This window comes from Leguminivora glycinivorella, chromosome 24 (assembly GCF_023078275.1).
Source record: "Leguminivora glycinivorella isolate SPB_JAAS2020 chromosome 24, LegGlyc_1.1, whole genome shotgun sequence".
Lineage (NCBI taxonomy): Eukaryota > Metazoa > Arthropoda > Insecta > Lepidoptera > Tortricidae > Leguminivora > Leguminivora glycinivorella.
In genome coordinates, this window is record NC_062994.1 from 103,385 (window position 1) to 124,184 (window position 20,800).

At 40.5% G+C, this 20,800-nt stretch overlaps 1 protein-coding gene across 1 annotated transcript; it reads left to right on the plus strand.

Annotated features, from left to right (window-relative positions):
• Positions 1–9,448: 9,448 nt before the first annotated feature.
• LOC125238952 (serine/arginine repetitive matrix protein 2-like) lies at positions 9,449–18,003 on the plus strand. The gene is made up of 8 exons (XM_048146452.1): positions 9,449–9,478; positions 10,501–10,580; positions 10,940–11,360; positions 11,756–11,989; positions 12,798–13,025; positions 15,085–15,188; positions 16,365–16,446; positions 17,089–18,003. The coding sequence occupies exons 1-8, from the start codon at positions 9,449–9,451 to the stop codon at positions 17,305–17,307; spliced, it is 1,398 nt and encodes a 465-aa protein (XP_048002409.1). The 3' UTR covers positions 17,308–18,003.
• The last annotated feature ends 2,797 nt before the right edge of the window (positions 18,004–20,800 follow it).

The following is a 20,800-nucleotide window of genomic DNA, read 5'->3' on the forward strand; positions in this document are numbered from 1 at the left end:
TTATTTGCCAAGAGTGGCACTGAAGCTTTATTAGTTTCATGTGCTCTGCCTACCCCTTTAAAAGATAGAGGCGTGATTGTATGTAAGTTGTACGAGTATGTATGTTATTTCAAATGATTTCGTAATGATCTGGTTATTGCAGAGCTCGTGACATGCTGTGACGTCATGACGGAGTCGTCGTCGTGGTCGGAGGACGCTCCGGGCGCCGACATCTTGGACCTGGACCGCTACATGCGCGGCTCGCGGCCCGCGCGCCGCCCGCATAGGAACACGTGAGTACCGCCGCCCGTGGCGACCGTGACAGGGCGTGACGTCACGACGGATGTGTGTTCTGTAGCTTGTGGACCTGGGCCGCTACATGCGCGGCTCGCGGTAAGCGCGCCGCCCGCACAGGAACACGTGAGTCCTGCCGCCCGTGGCGACCGTGACAGGGCGTGACGTCACGACGGATGTGTGTTCTGTAGCTTGTGGACCGGGGCCGCTACATGCGCAGCTCGCGGCTCGCGCGCCGCCCGCACAGGAACACGTGAGTCCTGCCGCCCGTGGCGACCGTGACAGGGCGTGACGTCACGACGGATGTGTGTTCTGTAGCTTGTGGACCTGGGCCGCTACATGCGCGGCTCGCGGTAAGCGCGCCGCCCGCACAGGAACACGTGAGTCCTGCCGCCCGTGGCGACCGTGACAGGGCGTGACGTCACGACGGATGTGTGTTCTGTAGCTTGTGGACCGGGGCCGCTACATGCGCAGCTCGCGGCTCGCGCGCCGCCCGCACAGGAACACGTGAGTCCTGCCGCCCGTGGCGACCGTGACAGGGCGTGACGTCACGACGGATGTGTGTTCTGTAGCTTGTGGACCGGGGCCGCTACATGCGCAGCTCGCGGCTCGCGCGCCGCCCGCACAGGAACACGTGAGTCCTGCCGCCCGTGACAGGATCACAGGACGTGACGTCACGACATGTATCTTAGGTGCTAATCAGGTCTATACAGAGCGAGGTACATCACGAGGCAATGTACTCGCGTAGCAAACGTAGGAAGACATGTGGTTGTGGGGGTACAGACCTAGACAGTCACACAGGAGTACAGGGCTACATAGATAGACAATCTTAATATGAATGACTTTCTCGCGGTGCCGTCCTCTCACAACGGACGCGTCACATACTTCACAATTTGCTCGTAATATTTAAATAAAGTTCACCCCTCCAAACTTGTACCAGACCAGGGCAAGTGATAATCCACTGCAATCCTCCTGCCCCGAAGCTGTGTTACATGATATCTTATCTAAGGTGACGTCACTACAAACACAGCTTTCAGCAATTCAGCAAATACAATCCGACTTATCGCAAGTCAAGTGCGACATAGCTGAGATGAGGTCGAGTATAGACACCAAGCTTGGGGACCTGGGTGAGAGGATCAATAATATCGAGTCCCGGGTAAGCATACTTGAGGAAAGCAAATCTGAGCTAGAGGATATTAAAAAAAACATCAGTGATGTCATCAATGATTCCAGAAGAAATGAGCAGTGGGTAAGGAGATCCAATATACAGATTAACGGTGTCCCGGAGATGAAAGGGGAAAATCTGTTTACTGTTGTCCGATCACTGGCCGAAATTAGTGGATTCCAGCTGAACACAAATACGGACATCGACTTTGTGACACGTGTCGCCGTAAGAAACGACAGGGACAGTACCATACCTAAACCAATAATTGTGAAAATGCAGGCTAGATATAAAAAGGACGATTTTATGGCATGCCTACGGAAACACAAAAATTTAAAAGCTTCTGACCTTGGAATTCCCAACTGTACTAATCGTATTTATGTTAATGACCACTTGTCTGCTTACAATAAACACTTACTCAGAGTTGCAAAAGAAAAAGCGCGTCAAAAAAATTACCAATATTGTTGGGTCCGAAACTGTACCATTATGGTGCGTAGGGATGAGAAGTCACCTATTTTATATATTTCCTCGGAGGAATCTTTAAACAAGATCACATAAGTGTTTATTCTACTTATTTAGGAAAGTTAAATCTGAATTTACACGTTTATAATATTAAGACCAGTTCAGTGTTTAAAAAAAATTGCAGAAACAAAAAAACATTAATTATTCAATTATTTGTATACCATATATTTTTTTACGTCATAAAATACTCTCGCCATATAATATTATATATGGGTAGGTACACCATTTCTTGCATACTATTAATACCAATACGCTTTGACAACATTATTATTTCCATTAACTATACTTTCAAAACAACAGAATCGTCCATAATATTTACTAATTTTGTTTTTCCCTGTGATTAATACGAGTTTAAGTATATATTATCAAAATGTACGTGGTTTAAGATCCAAAACCAATGATTTTCTTCGCAATGTAATAAGATTTGATTACGATTTAATTTGTCTCACTGAAACTTGGCTTTTACCAGGTATTTTTGACACGGAGCTTTTTGATTCGCGCTATACAGTGTACCGGACAGACCGCGATTATGAGAAAGTAGGCATGACACGAGGAGGTGGCACGCTTATCGCTGTACACCGTAGACTCAAGGCTAAGGCTTGTGATGTCCAACCGATGGTAAGCCTACCTGACGCTGATATTACTTGGGTCGACATACCTGTTTCTAAGGGCCCTGATTTTATGAAATTAAGGATATTTTGTTGTTACTTTCCGCAAAGTAGGTATCAAGTTGACTCACAATCTTCATTTTTTGAATTTTTATCCAATATTTTCACAGATTTTCCAAATGATAAATTTCTGGTATTGGGGGATTTTAATATCACTGGAGCATCCTGGGTTTCTGTCAACACCGGTCAAAGGAAATTAAAGATATCAAATCCCCATTTTGATAACTTAACAATACAACTATCTGCTTTTATGTCTTTTGTCGATTGGTATCAATTTAATGACATACCTAATAAGAACGGTAGGCAGTTGGATTTGGTTTTATCTAATATCGACTGCACCTTATCACCAGTCGAAGCGTTGGTTCCGATAGATGGTCATCACCCAGTCTTTTGTGTGAAGACTCATATAGGGTTGACTGATCACTTTTTAAAACCTAGTTCTCGTCTAGTTCGTCGTTTTTTCGCGGCTGACTATGACCTCATAAATGAAGAATTGAATAAAGTTGATTGGGAACACGTTCTATCACTCGATGATGTTGATAATGCAGTAGATATGTTTTACGAGATAGTGAATAGAGTTATAGATGATTTAGTGCCCACTAAAACGGTCAGCTCTAGTGATAATAAATTCCCGGTGTGGTACTCTCGACCTTTAATCAAACTTATAAAGAAAAAACTTAAGATACATAAGAAATGGAAAATTTACGAGAGAATAGCTGATTATATAAGTTTTTCAAATTTGCGAGCAAAAGTTAAAGAGATGGAGGCCACATGTTACAGTCTTTATATTTCTAGAATTGAAAATAATATTCGATTTAACTCCAAATATTTTTGGACTTTTATGAAATCTAAAACATCTATTAATGGTGTTCCAGATACATTATACCTAAAAAATAATACCGCGTCTAATGGGCAAGAGATTGCAGATTTATTTAACATTTTTTTTCAATCAGTATTTGAAGTAAATCAAGATATAAATCAAGATCCTACCATATGTTTTCCTGAGTCCTGCATTGGTAACGACTTTCCTAATAACGTTATCAGTACTGTGAATATAACTTGTGAGATAGTTAAAACATATTTAAATAACCTGATAGTATCTAAAGGCTGTGGTCCGGATGGGATACACCCGGTATTTTTAAAAAGCTGTCGAGAAACATTAGCGTTACCAATAACCATGCTATTTAATCTTTCTTTGTCATGTGGGTCTTTACCAAGCATTTGGAAGCGCTCAGTGGTAACCCCTATTCTTAAGAGCGGTGACAAACATGATATTCAAAATTACCGTGCCATTTCAAAATTATCTGTACTTCCGAAACTTTTTGAGAAAATAATTTTCGATAATCTCTGTGGCATAATTAGCCCTATGTTAATACACCAACAACATGGATTTGTCAAAAAGCGTTCTACCGAGTCTAATCTTTCCGAACTAATTGATTTTGTGTTGGAATCTATGGACAAGGGATTTCAGGTAGACGCCATATACACAGATTATTCTAAGGCATTTGCCAAAATTTCACATTCCATACTTATAAAAAAACTAGCTACTTTTGGCATTCATGGAAACCTTCTAAGATGGTTTACATCGTACCTACGTAATAGAACCCAGGCTGTAGCTGTCAAAGGTTACATTTCTAGTTTCGTTCCCATTTCATCCGGTGTTCCACAGGGGTCTCACCTCGGTCCTTTACTTTTTAACATCTACATAAACGACGTAGCCAAATGCTTTCAACATTCTCGACTACTGTTGTATGCCGATGATACCAAAATTTTCTCTATTGTTAAATCTGAAAATGACTGCCTTAATTTACAAAACGATCTTAATAGATTAAGTTCTTACTGTTCAGCTAATAAGCTCTTTTTAAATGTTGAAAAATGTTGTGCCATCTCATTCTCTCGAAAGAGTAATCCTATAGTTTTCAACTACTTTCTTGATAACAAGCCTCTTAAAGTCGTAACTGAAGTTAAGGATTTAGGTGTAACTTTAGATCGCGAACTGCAGTTTATTTCTCACATAAATAAAATATCAGCTAAGGCATATAAAATGTTGGGATTTGTATTCCGACAAAGTAAAGATTTTAAAAACCCCAAAACATTAGAACTACTTTATAATGCTTATGTCCGATCAAATTTAGAATACGCTAGTACAATTTGGTGTCCACACTTTAACGTACATATTGATACAATTGAAAAGATTCAAAACAAATTTATTAGAAGGTTGAAATATAAATTTTGGGATTTTGATAGTACACATATTGAACCTCTAAGTAAGCGTCGTGAAGTCAATGACCAGATACTTCTATACAAAATTTTGAATGGTTTGATCGATTCTCCTAATCTCCTCTCAAAAATCTCATATAGGTGTCCGAGTCGGCGTACTCGTTCTGTAAGTTTGTTTGCTACTCCGTCATGTCGTACAGCGTATGCAAGAAATAGGTTCCTAATAAGGGCTTGTAAAAATTATAACGATAAATACATTGACTATGATATAAACCATATGTCCGTCCAACAGTTTGTTTCTGCAATTAAAAAAAAAAAAAAAAAAAAAAAAAAAATGCTAAAAAATATCTAAGTATAACTTTAATAAATAACTGAGCATTCGTTTCTGTTTTATATTAATATAGTGTAATAGTGTAGTAATATAGTAAATATATATACAGTATAGTTTGAAAATATTGTATATTGTTTAATAATATAGTTAAGAAATATATCTGTTAGTAACCTAATAACTTAAGTCTTGTCTGAGCAATCACAAATGTTATTAGTTATAAGTGGAAACTGTTTTGGCTATGTATTACCTAAATTATCTTTTTTGTTGATGTAATAGTTTGCTTGTTTGTTTCCCAAGTTTAAATAAAATAAAAAAAAATAAAATAAATTCGGAACCACCGGTAATTAGATCGTGTGCCTATAAGTGTAAAGATCATTTTAAAAATCGTCAGCGATACACTTATGACATTTTCGTGCGTGCATCTTATCTACTGTGTGCAACGTTAACCTCCTCCAGCCGCATCTCCTTCAAGCAATTAGCTAATCTCGTGCCCGGAAACATGGTCGATAATCCTAAACTCAACACCGATAACCTGGGTGTAGGTAATCTGGCACGTAATGCTGGCTCGCAGCCGGATTTAAACAAATTAAAGGATATTTACCACAGTGATTCTCAAATTACAATTAGAAAACGCAAACAGCCTGATTTTGAGAGTGACATCACAAAAGACATTTTGGAATTTCGCAAGGATATAAAGGACCTGGTGGACATTTGCAAATCTCAAAAGTCTGATATATCGAGTATGAAGTCGGATGTCTCTGATATCAAGGACCAGCTCTCCAGCGTGCGGGCGACGACTGAAAACCTGGTCATCGAACACAATCAGTTCAAGGCCGATATCGCGGAATTTAAGGACTCTCTCAACTTTCACTCCCACCGTCAGGATGGTCTATGTACACGTGTCGACGCCATAGAAATTACTGTCAATAAGATAGAATCGTTAGAACGGGATGTCTCCACCTTGAAAGAATCTTACAATCATTTACAATTGGAACATCACGCCCTACAGCAACGCGACCGCTTACATAACCTAGAAATCTCGGGGATCCCGGAAAATAAAGCCGAAAATCTTTCTGCCATCGTCACAAACATCGCTAATATAGCCGGAGTGGATTTAACTACAGCAAGTATTCTGCATGCGAACCGGGTACAGCCTCGGGTGGCAGTGGCTGGCAGGCCACGTAACATCGTCGTACAATTAAACTCGCAAGTTATCAAGGACAGCATTTTATCCGGCATACGTAGGCGTAAAGGTATTACCACTACAGATATCGGCATGTCAGGTGAATCAACCAAAATATTTGTAAACGAACATTTGATTCCATTCTACAAGCAACTTCGCAAGGAAACCAAGGACGCGGCAGACGTGGCAAGCTATAAGTATGTGTGGGTACGCAACTGCAAGATATTCGCAAGAAAATCCGATAAATCTCCTATTATTCACGTAAAGGACGCGAACGACATAAATAAAATTAAGTGACTTTTTTTGCATAGTAATTTTATGTGCGAAATATTTGATAAATTACAACTTATTTTAATGTTGTTTATTCTATCTACGTTGTGTGTTTATCAGAGCTATACCTACCTATTTAAAGTCATACTAAATAATGTATCCTACGCAATTACCGTAAGTACTATCCAATTTATTTTTAAAGATCAGACACCAAAAAGTATACTTCCAATTATACCTATACCTAACTCTGTTTGTTTTGTTAAACGTACGAGTACACCACCGCCGACGACAGTGATGCAAGCCCCTAGCACCCACTACATAAACAGCTGTTCCTTAATGAGTATATATGCTAAATTATATCTTTATCGATCAACACTGAACTGGCATCATGTAGCTCATTTGAGTAAACCCGTTATCAACCTTAATCTGTTAGACACAAAACTTATATTATTCTTCTACAGGGATAGATTAATATATCAATACTTAAATGAACTCAACGAACACCAATCAATTAACAATTTAATATGTCTAACATTACACATAAATACGAATATTTTCCCTACTATTGTAATACATTTCCCCATAGTAAACTTCTACTCTTATACCTTACATTATATTAACGTACATAAGAATAAACATTGTATCAGGTTACTGTCACAAATATCACGAGACTTTTTACAAATATTAAGACGAATTTTGATCGTTATTTATTTCTATGATAGTGAATAACACGGTATATCCTAATATAAACAATAAGTTGAATATTTTTTACCAAAATGTTCGCGGTCTCCGAACTAAGTGTTTAGATATATACAATAACATACTACATAATGATTATGATTTAATATTTTTAACTGAGACATGGTTACAGAGCGACATTTTGGATTCTGAACTTTGTGATTTCCGATACGATGTATTTCGATGTGACAGAAATCTTCAGTCAACTAATAAGTGTACGGGCGGCGGAGTCATGGTATGTGCCCGCCGCAACCTTTGTGCTGCAGTGTACAGTGAGTGGTCCTGCGCAGGTATTGAATCGTTGTGTATAAGTATACCGAGCCGCGCTCTCGGCGCCCCGACCGATTTAATTGCTGTATTAGCGTATTTACCGCCCGTAGAGGAAAATTTGCCATCAAACTTAGATGACATAAAAAATAGTATAATGCGTACAATCGAAACATTTCCGTCGTGTACCTATCTTGTAATAGGAGACTTTAATATACCTTGTATATCCTGGAGTAATGGTGTAGGTTTTTCTTTGCTAAGTCAGGGCAGAACGGACTATCAAAGTGCGGCGTTATCTTTTATTGAGGACATGCAGTATTTAGGGTTAACTCAGTACAATTATATTAAAAACTCATGTGGCAATACTTTAGACCTGTGTTTTGGTAATATGCCTATGCTCGTGTCTCAATGTCAACCAATTTCTAAGTTAGACGTGTTGTTTTGTTAAATTTATATACGACTCATACCCTATTTGGTACAGTTCCTCGCTCATAAAGATAATTAAAGAAAAAACTAAAGTTCATCGAAGGTGGAAAAAGTTTTTAAACCCCCGTGATTACGACGAATTTTCTATGTTAAGAGCTAGACAAAAACTGGTTCAGAATGAGTGTTTTCAGCGTTTTAGTAACAATACCGAATCTTACATCAAGCGATCTCCTAAATTCTTCTGGAAATACGTGAAGTCTAAACGCGGAGGTTCAAATTATCCTAATAGTTTTAATTTAGGTAGCAATCACTACAACAATGGCGTAGATATTTGTAATGCGTTTAACACATTTTTTGAGAGCGTATTTGACACAACAAGCTCCTCTTGTAACCCTAACAATAGTCATCTAAGTAATAATCGGTGTGATGATCTGTCCAGTATCGATGTAACCTGCGAAATCGTACTAAGTTTGTTAAAGCGTCTAGATAAAACTAAGGGACCTGGCTGTGACGGTATTCCACCTATCTTTTTATCCTCGTGTGCTGAAAGTCTTGCATATCCCTTAACCCTTCTTTTTCAACAATCACTAAAAAGCTGCATTTTCCCCTCCATATGGAAAAAGGCCCATATTATTCCTATACACAAAAAAGGTTCTAAGTCCAATATCGAGAATTATCGACCTATCTCTATCCTCAATACCATAGGTAAACTTTTTGAATCCATAATATATAAACAAATTTACCCCATTGTGTCTCTTGGAATCTCGGATAAACAGCACGGTTTTTTAAAAGGACGCTCTACAGTCTCAAACTTGGCTTGTTTTACTAATCATGTTTTAACAGAAATGGAAGGTGGCGGTCAAGTTGACGTGATATATACCGACTTTGAGAAAGCGTTTGATCGTGTCAACCATGCCATACTTCTCATGAAGCTTGAAGCACTAGGAATTCATGGAGACCTGCTCAGATGGGTCGAATCATATCTTATTAACCGTTCCCAGGCTGTAGTTCTCGGTGGCTTCAGGTCAGACTACATCGATATACCCTCCGGGGTGCCCCAAGGCTCCCATTTGGGTCCCCTTTTTTATAATGCTTATATATATGATATTGATACGTGTTTTCTCACCGCGCGCCATTTGCTATACGCTGATGATAAAAAAGTTTTCATGCGTATAAAATCTATAGCAGATTGCGAACTGCTGCAGAATGATCTTAATAATCTAGTCGAGTATTACTGTCGTAATAAGATAACAATTAGTGTTACCAAGTGTCAGAGCATAAGTTTTACTCGCAGCCTTAAGCCAATCATTTATCCATACCACTTTAATGGCGTAACGGTGAACAGAGTAGATGTAGTACGTGACCTGGGAGTAATCCTAGATTCCAAAATGACTATGAGAGATCATGTGGACTCCATTGTAAACAGGTCATATCGAAGCTTGGGATTTGTTATGAGAACCTGTAAACCTTTTCACAGCCTGTCATGTCTAAAAGTTGTATATTACGCATATGTGAGATCCATCCTTGAATATGCATCACCAATTTGGTCAGTTTGCTATGCTGTTCATAAAGAACGCATCGAAAGAATCCAAAAAAGATTTATAGCTCATTTAAATTATAAATTTAAGAAGACATCTGTTGGGTATAAAGGTAACTGCCGGGAATATGACCTTATTTCTCTTGAGGATAGGCGCAAAATGTCTGATATGAGCCTGCTTTTTGATATCATTAGAAATCGTTTAGACTGTCCTGAACTGTTATCTAGCCTTTCATTTCGAGTCCCAAGGCGGCGAACCCGACACACAACTCTCTTTCATGTTCCCTTTCACACTACTAACTATGGTTCTAACTCCGTTCTATCTAGGATCCCTCACTTGTATAACACCGAATTTTCCTCTTCTGATCCTTTTATAGGGTCTAAACATAGATATAAAAAAGATATTTATGCAATTTTGCTCAGTGAAAACGAAAATTTTAATGAAACTGAAACTTAAATGAATAATAAAATCAAAAAATAAAATAAAATCATCGTAACTTTTACTGGGTACTAGGGGAATGCTATGCTGTTTATCGGCCATGGTCTGGTGGGTACTATTGTAAATTCTTGACGTAAGTTTTGTTGGTGTCTGACTTATGAGTATTTATGGGTATTTATACTAGTATTCTAATGAATTAAGTAGGTGGATAGCTATTGAAGCCTTAAGTTACGTAATTATAAGAATACTTAATCAACAACCTGTATGTACTTTAGCCGTTGGAGCATTTGTGTGTATTGCACATTTTGATTGTTTATATAACATTTAGTTAATTTAATTCTTACAAAATGTAATTTAATGGATGACTGTTATTGGCCTTCTTATACGTAAGCAGTAGTATGTCTTAGTTATATTTACGGCTGTTGTTATCCTGAATACCAATAAAATAAAAAAATAAAATAAAGCCGTCCGGGCCGTCCGACAAGCGCTTCTCTCACGACTCCGGTCTGTCCGATACTAGCTATAAGCGGGATAACCGTCAAAGGTATGATAAGATTGATAAGCTCTATTTGATTGGGTACTCTCTCCTCTCATAGTTAAGCTTTCAAAAGGAAAAAGAAGGAAGGTTAGAATCTTTACATTTTGATATTGAAGGTATATGGAAAGCTACATTAAACGCAATAGGTACTTATTTCAGAGTTGAAATAGCAATTTGAACATTCATATTATTTATCTTCTACTTATACTTATACAATATTATATTTAGGATGGGTATAGACTGGTGCTGTTACAAATTCGTCAAAAGCGGGCATTAATTAAGATGCCCCTATTTGTGCCTATTAACAAGTATTTTGTATCTGAAATAAAATAAAAATATCTCATGTGCCTTATTTATTCGCTCAGCAGACGTCATAGAACCGACCCCATCAAAAATGTTGACGAACCGCGCCGCGGCACCAAGAGCGTCGCCGAGAGTCGACGAGGCAAGAGCCACGCCACTCGGCGAGGCGAGAGCGAGACGCGACGAGGCAAGAGCCGTGAGACTCGGCGGAGCAAGACCCGCGAGGCGCAACGAAGTGACAGCAGCGGCACGCGGCGAGGCAAGAGTCGTGAAGCGCGGCGGAGTGACAGCGGTGAAGCGCGACGAGGCAAAAGTCGCGAGGCGGGGCGGGTTGACAGTGGCGAGAGCCGGCGAGGCAAGAGCGGAGCCCGACGAGGCAAAACTCGTGAGGCGCGGCGAGGCAAGAGCGGCAGCGTGCGCCGCTCGTCAGGGTCGCGGAGCAGCTTCCGTGACACGCTGGAGCGTGCGCTGCGGGATCAGCAGGCGAGATATTTTTTAGATTTTCAATAATACTGTAGGAGATATTATATACAACAGAATCTTATTATAGTGTCTTACCGACGTTAGGGGTATCCCTAAGTTCGTTTTCACATTATCTGATCCGATATCGGATGTCGGAAGGATATGAAAGGCAAAAATCAAATATGGCGGCTTAAATGTATGGGATATCGGTCCTAAATCCGATATCGGATCGGATAATGTGAAGACGTACTAAAAGCCAAGGTTCTACCTGTAGTAGGTAGTTCAATTGAAATCATATTTAAATTACCGGTAGGTAATTGTTGTACTTTCCATTATCAAATATTACCTACATTTTGAATTTACATAAAGTTTAAGTGTATCGTTCTTATGTAATAGATCTGTTGATTTTCTCACAGGCTCAAATCGCGCGGGTCGCTCAAATGTGCGAGCTACAGGCCCGCTCAGGCGCGCCAGCCAGCGAGCGCCGCAGCGAGCGACATAGCGAGCTCAGCGAGCGTCGCAGGCGGCCGAGCGAGCGGCGCGGCGACAAGCGCAACGAGCGAAGCGAGCGGGAAGAGAGCGGCCGGACGTCGAGCGAGACTACTGAGTTCTCGTCTTCTAGTAGCAGCGTCGATGCGGTCAAACGACGGGTAAATTCCTTACATAACTTACATTGTATTTGTATAAAACTATCTTTTACCCGCAGCTTCGTTAAATTCGAAAATTGCGGAATGATCCACACATATTTTCACCCCCCATTTTACGGAAGTGGGGGGGGGGGGGGGGGGGTTAGAAAGAGACAAAGTATTTTATACTAACTAATAGGTATTAGTAGCTATAAACACTTTAGTTCAAAATATTGTCCTAACATAGTTGCATGCTTTATCTCTACTAACAATAGTATTTACATAAGACTCAACATGTAAACAGTTACCTATCAATCAGTAAGGATTAAAGTTAGAACTGAGCGCAGCGCCAACAAACTGGTTATTCCCGTTTGGCGCATTAATTGTACAGCATAAGTGTAATTGTTTATTATGAATAAATAAATAATAATAATAATAATATCACTATCCATCTCTTCAACTATCTTCCCTTAAAAAATTACGTCAATTCGTCGCTCCGTTTTGCCGTGAAAGCAGGACAAACATAGACTTATATTGATCGAGATATAGACCGTGATTACCTTTTTGATTTTTGTCGAGCTCCCGATATTTCGACGCAGTTGCATGCATCATGATCACGGAAAAGTGACGAAGGCGGGTGGATGTCAAAGTTGCATAGACATTAGATTAGACAGCGCGCGAAGGAGGGTTCCTTCGCGCGCGTCGGCTACGTTCACTTTCAGCGTTACCACTGCTCTATATCCCGATCAATATGTGTAGGTAAAATGAAAATAACCGTGAACCATTCAATACTCTTGTTTTTTATCGATCCTAATACGAAAATATTTCGCAGACCTCTGAGTGCAGAACCTACAAGATTATAATGTCGAAGCTGGATGAGCTGAACCGCCTGTTCGTGGCTCGCCGCGCCGCCGGCGCCCCGGGGGCCCCGGCGCCCGGCGCGCTGGCGCCCAAGCCGCCTGGCGCCCTGGTGCCCAAGCTGCCCGCGGCGCGCGCTCACGACGACTCGTCGGTGACCGTGTCTGACAAGGTTGTGGGCACTGAGTCTCCGAAGCATACGGTATCCAAGTTTTTCTAACAGTAACCAGTTGCTTGGTCAGTAAATGTTCCAGGAACATTGTCATTAAAATATTCTCCTTATAACTGATTACGGTGATAAATATCACACGTAAAACTCCTCCGCCTCAATACATATTTTAGATAATGACCGGTCTGGCCTAGCGCGTAGTGACCCTGCTAAGCCGCGGTCCCGGGTTCGAATCTCGGTAAGGGCGTTTATTTGTGTAATGAACACAGATATTTGTTCCTGAGTCGTGGATGTTTTCTATACACCGTGTTTTTTTTTGTTTCCCGTTAAATTCGACTCGCAGTTAGGTTCATCATCAGGAACCACCCTGTATATCGCTTTTTGTTAAATTCTAAAAAAAAAATGTTTTTCTTTCCATTCATAATAAATGGATTAATTAGTGTGAGTGGGCCTTAATCATAACACTAAAGTCATTGTCAAGTGTTTGACGGCACATGTCAAAACAAATAACATTAGAAAGTGGTAAGGGATGCCACACACGTATCCAATAATATTTTTTTTTTTAATAATTCGATAACCGTAAGAGTTAAGAGGCTAGTTTCTTAGAGAAATTGATTGTGTTTGAATGAACTATAGAATCTTCCCTTAAAGTTAACGGAATTCAATAAAAGCAGGGTGTGTATATATATAAGTATGTATTAATCTATAAAATTAAGCATATCGTCGCCTAGCACCCATAGTGCAAGCTTTGCTTAGTTTGGGGCTAGGTTGATCTGTGTATGGTGTCCCCCAATATTTATTATTTACTTATTTAGTTGGCGCAGTCGGTAGGATATATGAACGTATGCGTAACGTACTATAATTAAAGTTTATCCCATACTCTCTAGGGAGACACCCTATTCCTCCTTGTGAGATTCGCATGTCTACGGAAGGAAAACAATATTCACGATTTGATGACGACTTTATGGGGACCAATAGAGACCTGGTTAATCTGCCAGTGGTTTGGACTGCGCTGTGCTATCTTCTAAGTACTAACAAAGAGGATCGAGTATTATAGAGAAGTTACTGTCAACGTAAAATATGTAATCACAGTGCATGACTGCCATCTCTCGACAAGTCGACACAAGCTTAAAACTTTCGAACCTCAGTTTTGACAAAATTTGGCCCATATTGTTGATATGTGTTAAAATGTCAAATATTAATATTAGCGCACTCTAGCCGAGCGTACCCCAAAGGTGTAACGCCATCTAGGTCACCGTACGTTTTTCTCTATGGCTTTGAGGTACGTTTATTTCTAGACGTTATCCGTCTATATGGAGTTACAGATGTAGTGCGAAAAGATTTGCCTTCGTATTGTTACGGAAACACAGACCAACCCCTATAGACATCCATTACAAGACGACTCGCGGTCGCCAGCCTTCCTAGTATTTGCACTGATATAAGCGCGGGCGCTCGCCGTGCCCGATCAGTATCGACCAAGTAACAGGCCCGAAAGCAGCGCGTGTTTTTCGCACAAAAAAATTGGAAAAGGGTATTTTGATGCCTTAAAGATGTCCACCTGTAGTGTGAAATGGTGTGGAAAGGTAACAAGAAGCTCAAATTTAAAAACAGACGGCATTACATTCCACAAATAAGTCATATTTATAATTTATTCAGAGCCGCCATAGGTCAACTTACATTGGCCACTTACGCGTCAGTAGAGGGACAGTCATACTTCTGTCCCTTTTCATCTGGCGCGACTGCCCGCCGTCCTTGAAACGGCCAATCACAGCGCGCTTAACACATTCCCCGCCCGCTCCTCGCACCCCAAACACTGGTGACTCGTATCGCGAACAAAATATACAAGATTGCCACTCTACAGGAGGTTCTCTGTGTACGGAAACGTACGAACGTGTCATGCTATTTCAGTCAGTCTCAGTACAAGATGTACTGACATTGACTGAACTAGCATGACAAGACAAATACGAACGTTTCCGAAGGAAACCCTTTTCGCACTACATCTGTACATATGTCTTTGGTACTAGCACACCGTACTCTCTATTATACTGTGGTAGTAATATGTGTTGTGTATAATGTTGGTAATGTGTGTCAGGCGCGGAAGGCGGAGTTCGAGCACAACCGCACCATCATCGTGGCGGCCGCCGCCGTCGACATCCCGCCCGCGCAGCGCCTCAACTGCAACGTCGTCACCGAGAGGTAACACCTCCTTTACACACACAGACAGGGTCCCAAGAACATTAACCCTTAGGCACTGGTCCCACCGCGAGCTAGTAAGCTATGAATTATCGGCTATAAAAACGAACAAAAGATAATCACTCCCGTGTAAATAAAAGAGACACGGCGATGTTTATAGTTACTCGCCCAGCGGTGAGCTATCAATGTCGCCGTGTCTCTTTTATTTGCACGGGAGTGATTATGTTTTGTTCGTTTTATAGCCGATAGCTCATAGCTTATAGCTCGCGGTGGGACCAGTGGCTTAGCATAGAGGAATAAGTACCTATTAAGGGAAGAGTTGTAACTCCACACATCAGTAAATGCGGGTTATTTGTATAGGCATAGTTAAGTGACATCTAGCGACAATCACGCGTCAACTAGCGTGAATTATCCGTACTGCTACTTGTCAATAGATGTCGCAATGAACGAAAAGTCTAACGCTCACCAATTTTTAGCCAATATTACAATAGTATTAATCAGTATTCTGTTTTCAATTCCTTCTGCATGTAATTAATATAAGTTGTAAACTGTTCTAATATTAAGTTTTTGGCAGACGAAACACTGTTGCCACCTAGTATCGAGTAGTGGTACTGATGATTCACGCTATTTGACGCGTGATTGTCGCTAGATGTCACTTAACTATGCCTATACAAATAACCCGCATTTACTGATGTATGGAGTTACAACTCTTCCCTTACTTATTCCTCTGTGCCCTCAGTGCGTGTTCATATTATCCGATCCGATATCGGATGTATTGATACGTCAGTCAGTCAGTTTCTTCTTTTATATATTTAGAAGATTTTATAGTTTTAACTTCTGATTAGCAGAAACGTCTGCAATCGATGCCACTAGGCTTGATTTTATAGTTGTTGAAAAACTTCCCTATTTACTACTAAGCTCAAGAATTTACAATTGACAAACATATTACTCTATCCAAGAGTATATGAAGTATATCCCTTGCATATGGAAGAAACACATTTATAATAAGCCTAATTAGTAAATATTAACTTTAAATACCTAGTATTAAGAACTGCCATACCCTACCAGGGTGCCATGTGATCCTATGTACTTATTTATAGGTATGCAAAAAACTTTGTAACCATGGTTCGCAATAAACGATTATCTTTTCTTATTTTATCTAATCTAATAATTCCGCAGCGTGGTGCGAGACGAGCGAGAGAGCGGGCCGGCGAGCGAGAAGGGCATGCCGGGTCACTTCCACCTGGACGACCCCGTGCGCGTGAGTGGCTCGCTACTCCCATTGCCGGTGCCGGCGCCGGCTCCACACTGGCCGCAAAGCTCGGCAAGATGGCGGGCTGGCGGCCCTCGGGCAGCTGTTCGAAAGAGTTCTGCACGTATTTATTTCCGTGGCAAGTAATGGCCGTCGGATTTAGGCCCGATATTCCATACATTTACGCCGCCATCTTTGATTTTGGCCTTTGAAATCCTTCCTACATCCGATATCCGATCGGACAATGTGAAAACGCACTAATTCGTGGTTTTCGCATTTTCTTTTAAATACGAATTAAAAAGAAAAGTAACTCATTCGTCACGATTCATGGCAATAAATATGTGCTCTCGTGCAGAACCATTTTGAACAGCTGACCGAGGGCCGCCATCTTGCCGCGTAAATTAGGTCGGGCGAGGCAAACGTGCGCGCGTGAGCACGGACTTTGCCTCGCGAGGCGTTTGCCAGTGTGGACCCGGCTTATGATTTCTAAAAAACTAACTGGCGATCCCTGTTCTATAGGCTCTGAGTATATTTCATAATCATTTATTTACTGCAACCATGATGTTACAAGATCCCTGTTCTATAGGCCCTAAGTATATTTCATAATCATTTACTGCAACCATGGTGTAACAAAGGTGTTTTTAATTCCAGTTATACCAGCAAGCGAAGCGCCTCGAAGCCCGCGTGACGCGCAACTCGAGCTCCGACTCCCCCGACTCGGGCCGCTCGAGCCGCGGGTCGAGCCACTCGGGCAAAGGCTCGAGCCACTCGGGAAAAGGCTCGAGATCTCCGTCGCTCTGCGCGCTTTGCCGATGTTACTGGCTGGTCGCGCGTCGTTACGTCGCTCAGCTCAATCCGGTGCGGGAGTGAAACTTAATCCTGGCATCTACTAGGCTCACCCAATCGAATCCCAATCGCCTTCTACATTTACTATGAAACTGCGTCCAATCACACACACAGACGTATCATTTCGCTTACGCTTAAAGACTGCTTAAGTGTGCGAAAGAGAAGCTGTCACGTATATGAACATGAGTGCAAAGGAAACAGACTACAAATTAAAACCGTGACCATTTTTGAAATCGACAGCGATCGATACTGGTCTACTAAACTTAAGTTTAACGGATTAACCCCTCACCCGCCTTGTTCCAGATCTGTCTCAGACAATTTATACTGTAATTAAAAGATTCAGGTTATTAATTCAGTAGCGAATTTTTGCAACGGCTTTCGAGGGGTTAATCGGACTTTTCAGTTTAAAAAATTGTATTTGGAGGATACAGGGGCTGATTTCCGTTTCGATTCACGTTTTTATATATAATTTCTGAATTTAATACACCCAATTTTGGTCTCACTTTCGATATTTAACAGCTCTTCTGATTGTATATACGGCGAATTTTTGCGATTCGATTCGACGAGCCTAGTGGGCGCTAGCCTTTATTGTAATGTCAAGTTGTCCGGTGCGCGAGTGAAACTTATTGTAAAGTCAATTTATTGTAATGTCCTAACGTCAAGTCAATCGCGAATGAAGTGTCCTGTCCTGTATTGTGTTTGTAAAGTACATTGGTTTCCCACTTGTTTTAAAACTGTTTTATTTCGTACTAGCTTTTGCCGGCGGCTTCGCTCGAGTTTAGTTCAAAAACTGCGGAATGTTTCATACAAAATTCCACCCCCCATTTTAGAGAAGTGGGGAGTTAGAAAGAGATAAAGTAGCCTATGTCACTCTCCATCCCTTCAACTATCTCCAATTGCAAAATCACGTCAATTCGTCGCTCCGATTTGCCGTGAAAGACGGACAAACAGACACACACACTTTCCCATTTATAATAATACTAGCTTGCTTCACTCGCGTTAGAAAGAGACAAAAAGTAGCCTATGTCAGTCTCCATCCCTTCAACTATCTCCAGCTAAAAAATCACGTCAATTCGTCGCTCCGTTTAGCCGTGAAAGACGGACAAACAAACAGACACACACAGTGCCCGCGGCTTGTTAAGTTCGAAAACTGCGGAATGTTTTATACAAACTTCCACCCCACATTTTAGAGAAGTGGGGAGTTAGAAAGAGACAAAAAGTAGCACTTGTCACTCTCCATCCCTTTAACTATCTCCACTTACAAAATCACGACAATTAAAATAAAATACTAGTTTTAGATCCATTTTTTATTAATACTTTTATCAATCAGTCTGTCGGTACTTAAAATAGTACAGATATAAGTAGTTTATCCTTCCTGGATTCACAATAGATTATTCTAGGAACCAAGCTTAAAATGCACGCAATCCAAATTTTAGTTCGATCCAGATAATTTCATAATACTATATCTAGATTTCAGATTCTAACTTCCAAATGATAGACATGTTTAAGGCCAGTGCAACCAAGCCGTCCAACTTGATCGATATAAAATTGTATCTACTGATGTAGTGGGTTTTATCTGTGTGGTGACGGGTTAAGAATTTCACCACCCCTTTTCTTCCCGTGGGTGTCGTAGAAGTCGACTATGGGATATGGGTTAAATTGTGGTGTAGGCGAGAGGCTGGCAACCTGTCACTGCAATGTCACAGTTTCGTTTTCTTTTAACCCCTTATTTGCCAAGAGTGGCACTGAAGCTTTAGTAGTTTCATGTGCTCTGCCTACCCCTTTATGGGATACAGGCGTGATTGTATGTATGTATGTATGTTTTCCGGAAACGTTCGTATTTGTCATGCTAGTTCAGTCAATGTCAGTACATCTTGTACTGAGACTGACTGAAATAGTACACGTTCGTACGTTTCCGGAACAATACGAAGGCAAATCTTTTCGTACAACATCAGTACAATCCTATTTAGTTCAATTTTGGAAAAAAAGGGATGTGAAAACATTGGCAATTTTTACGCATACTATGCGCGATAACGTAACGTAACGTAAATAACAATTACGCTATTCTTTTCTGATCGAATTGATCGATCCTCTTGTCTGAACATACCAATCTGAATCCTAGGCCACTGTAGAACCCTTTCACAGTAAAAGTCAAAAGCATGGACTTTCAATAGGGACTGAGCTCACACTTTTTTTGCCATACTAAATTGAACTTTATCACCGGTGCAGAAAGGCGTTCTTATCAGACTTGTAAAAGTGTGTCCACATGAGAGGGTCAAAGTTGGGGCTGGTGTCCCTCTCGCACGTGTGACCAGTGTTAAAGAGATTACTATAGTAGTAGTATTTTTACCTGTATGATAACTAAGTTTATAAACTTCATAATTTATTTTTGTATTATATCGAGGCAAGGATATTAATACCTTGTAACGACAGACTAGCGTACCAGATCTCGGTCCGGTCCGAAGCCTGTTTGACCGTGTGGTAGCTGATCCGCCACACGATATATAAGAGAGAGCAAGAACGGGATGACCGAACCAAAGTAGCGGTCCGGTAGGACCGTCTGTTACGGCCTTAAAAATGAGTATACATTTTAAGATTGGTTGGACTCTATCAAAATTACTAATGGAATGAGATTCCTTTGTGCCGCTATATATTTTACACCAGTTCACACAGAGTCAAAAACTTTATACAGGGTGGATTTTCTCTTCTCAGTGAGGACAAATACCACAGAGTTAGTGCTGATTCGCGAAAATGGTCTGAGTAGAAGACAGTTCATTCATTTCATCTATCAATAAGATTTTTTTTTAAATTTCATTTATGGCACAAGCTTTTATCGCCGACTGTACCTTTTTTTCAACAGTCATCTACTGCTCTACGAGATTCTTCTAAAACCCCTTACTCGATAGGGATACGACGTTTCATGACAGAGTTCCTATGACCACCTGTCTGCTCCATCATCAGATCAGCTCCATGATACCATAATATGATGAAGTAGATGTCACGCGATTTACATATGTGTGCCAAATTTCAGCTCAATTGGAAACCGGGAAGAGGGTCCAATTTAGCTTCTACGTATGGACCCAAACTTGAATATTTTGGGCAAGTCGAATAAAAACTTGTAACATATACAATTAGTATGAAAATGACTTATTGTTCAGTACATATGGCGCTTTATTTTCACACTAGATCGCAAAATAGTACATTTCTTGTAATATCGAAATTTCAAAGAAACTGAAAAAAATCGTACAATACACGTGCGAAGAAATTGGTAAATCGTGTCGATTCAAAACACTCTTTTCGGTCGTGTTTTAATTTATCGCCACTCGTTTCGAACTTCCTTTTTTCCGCACTTGTATCGTATTCGTAATGTACTCATTTCATACATGATATTTCATGATGATATTTCAAGTATCCAGTAAGAAAGATCCACCCTGTATTACATACGAAATTATAGCGAGTATATTATATTGTCTCTAACTATGACAAAATAACGATTCATAAACTATATTTGTAAATA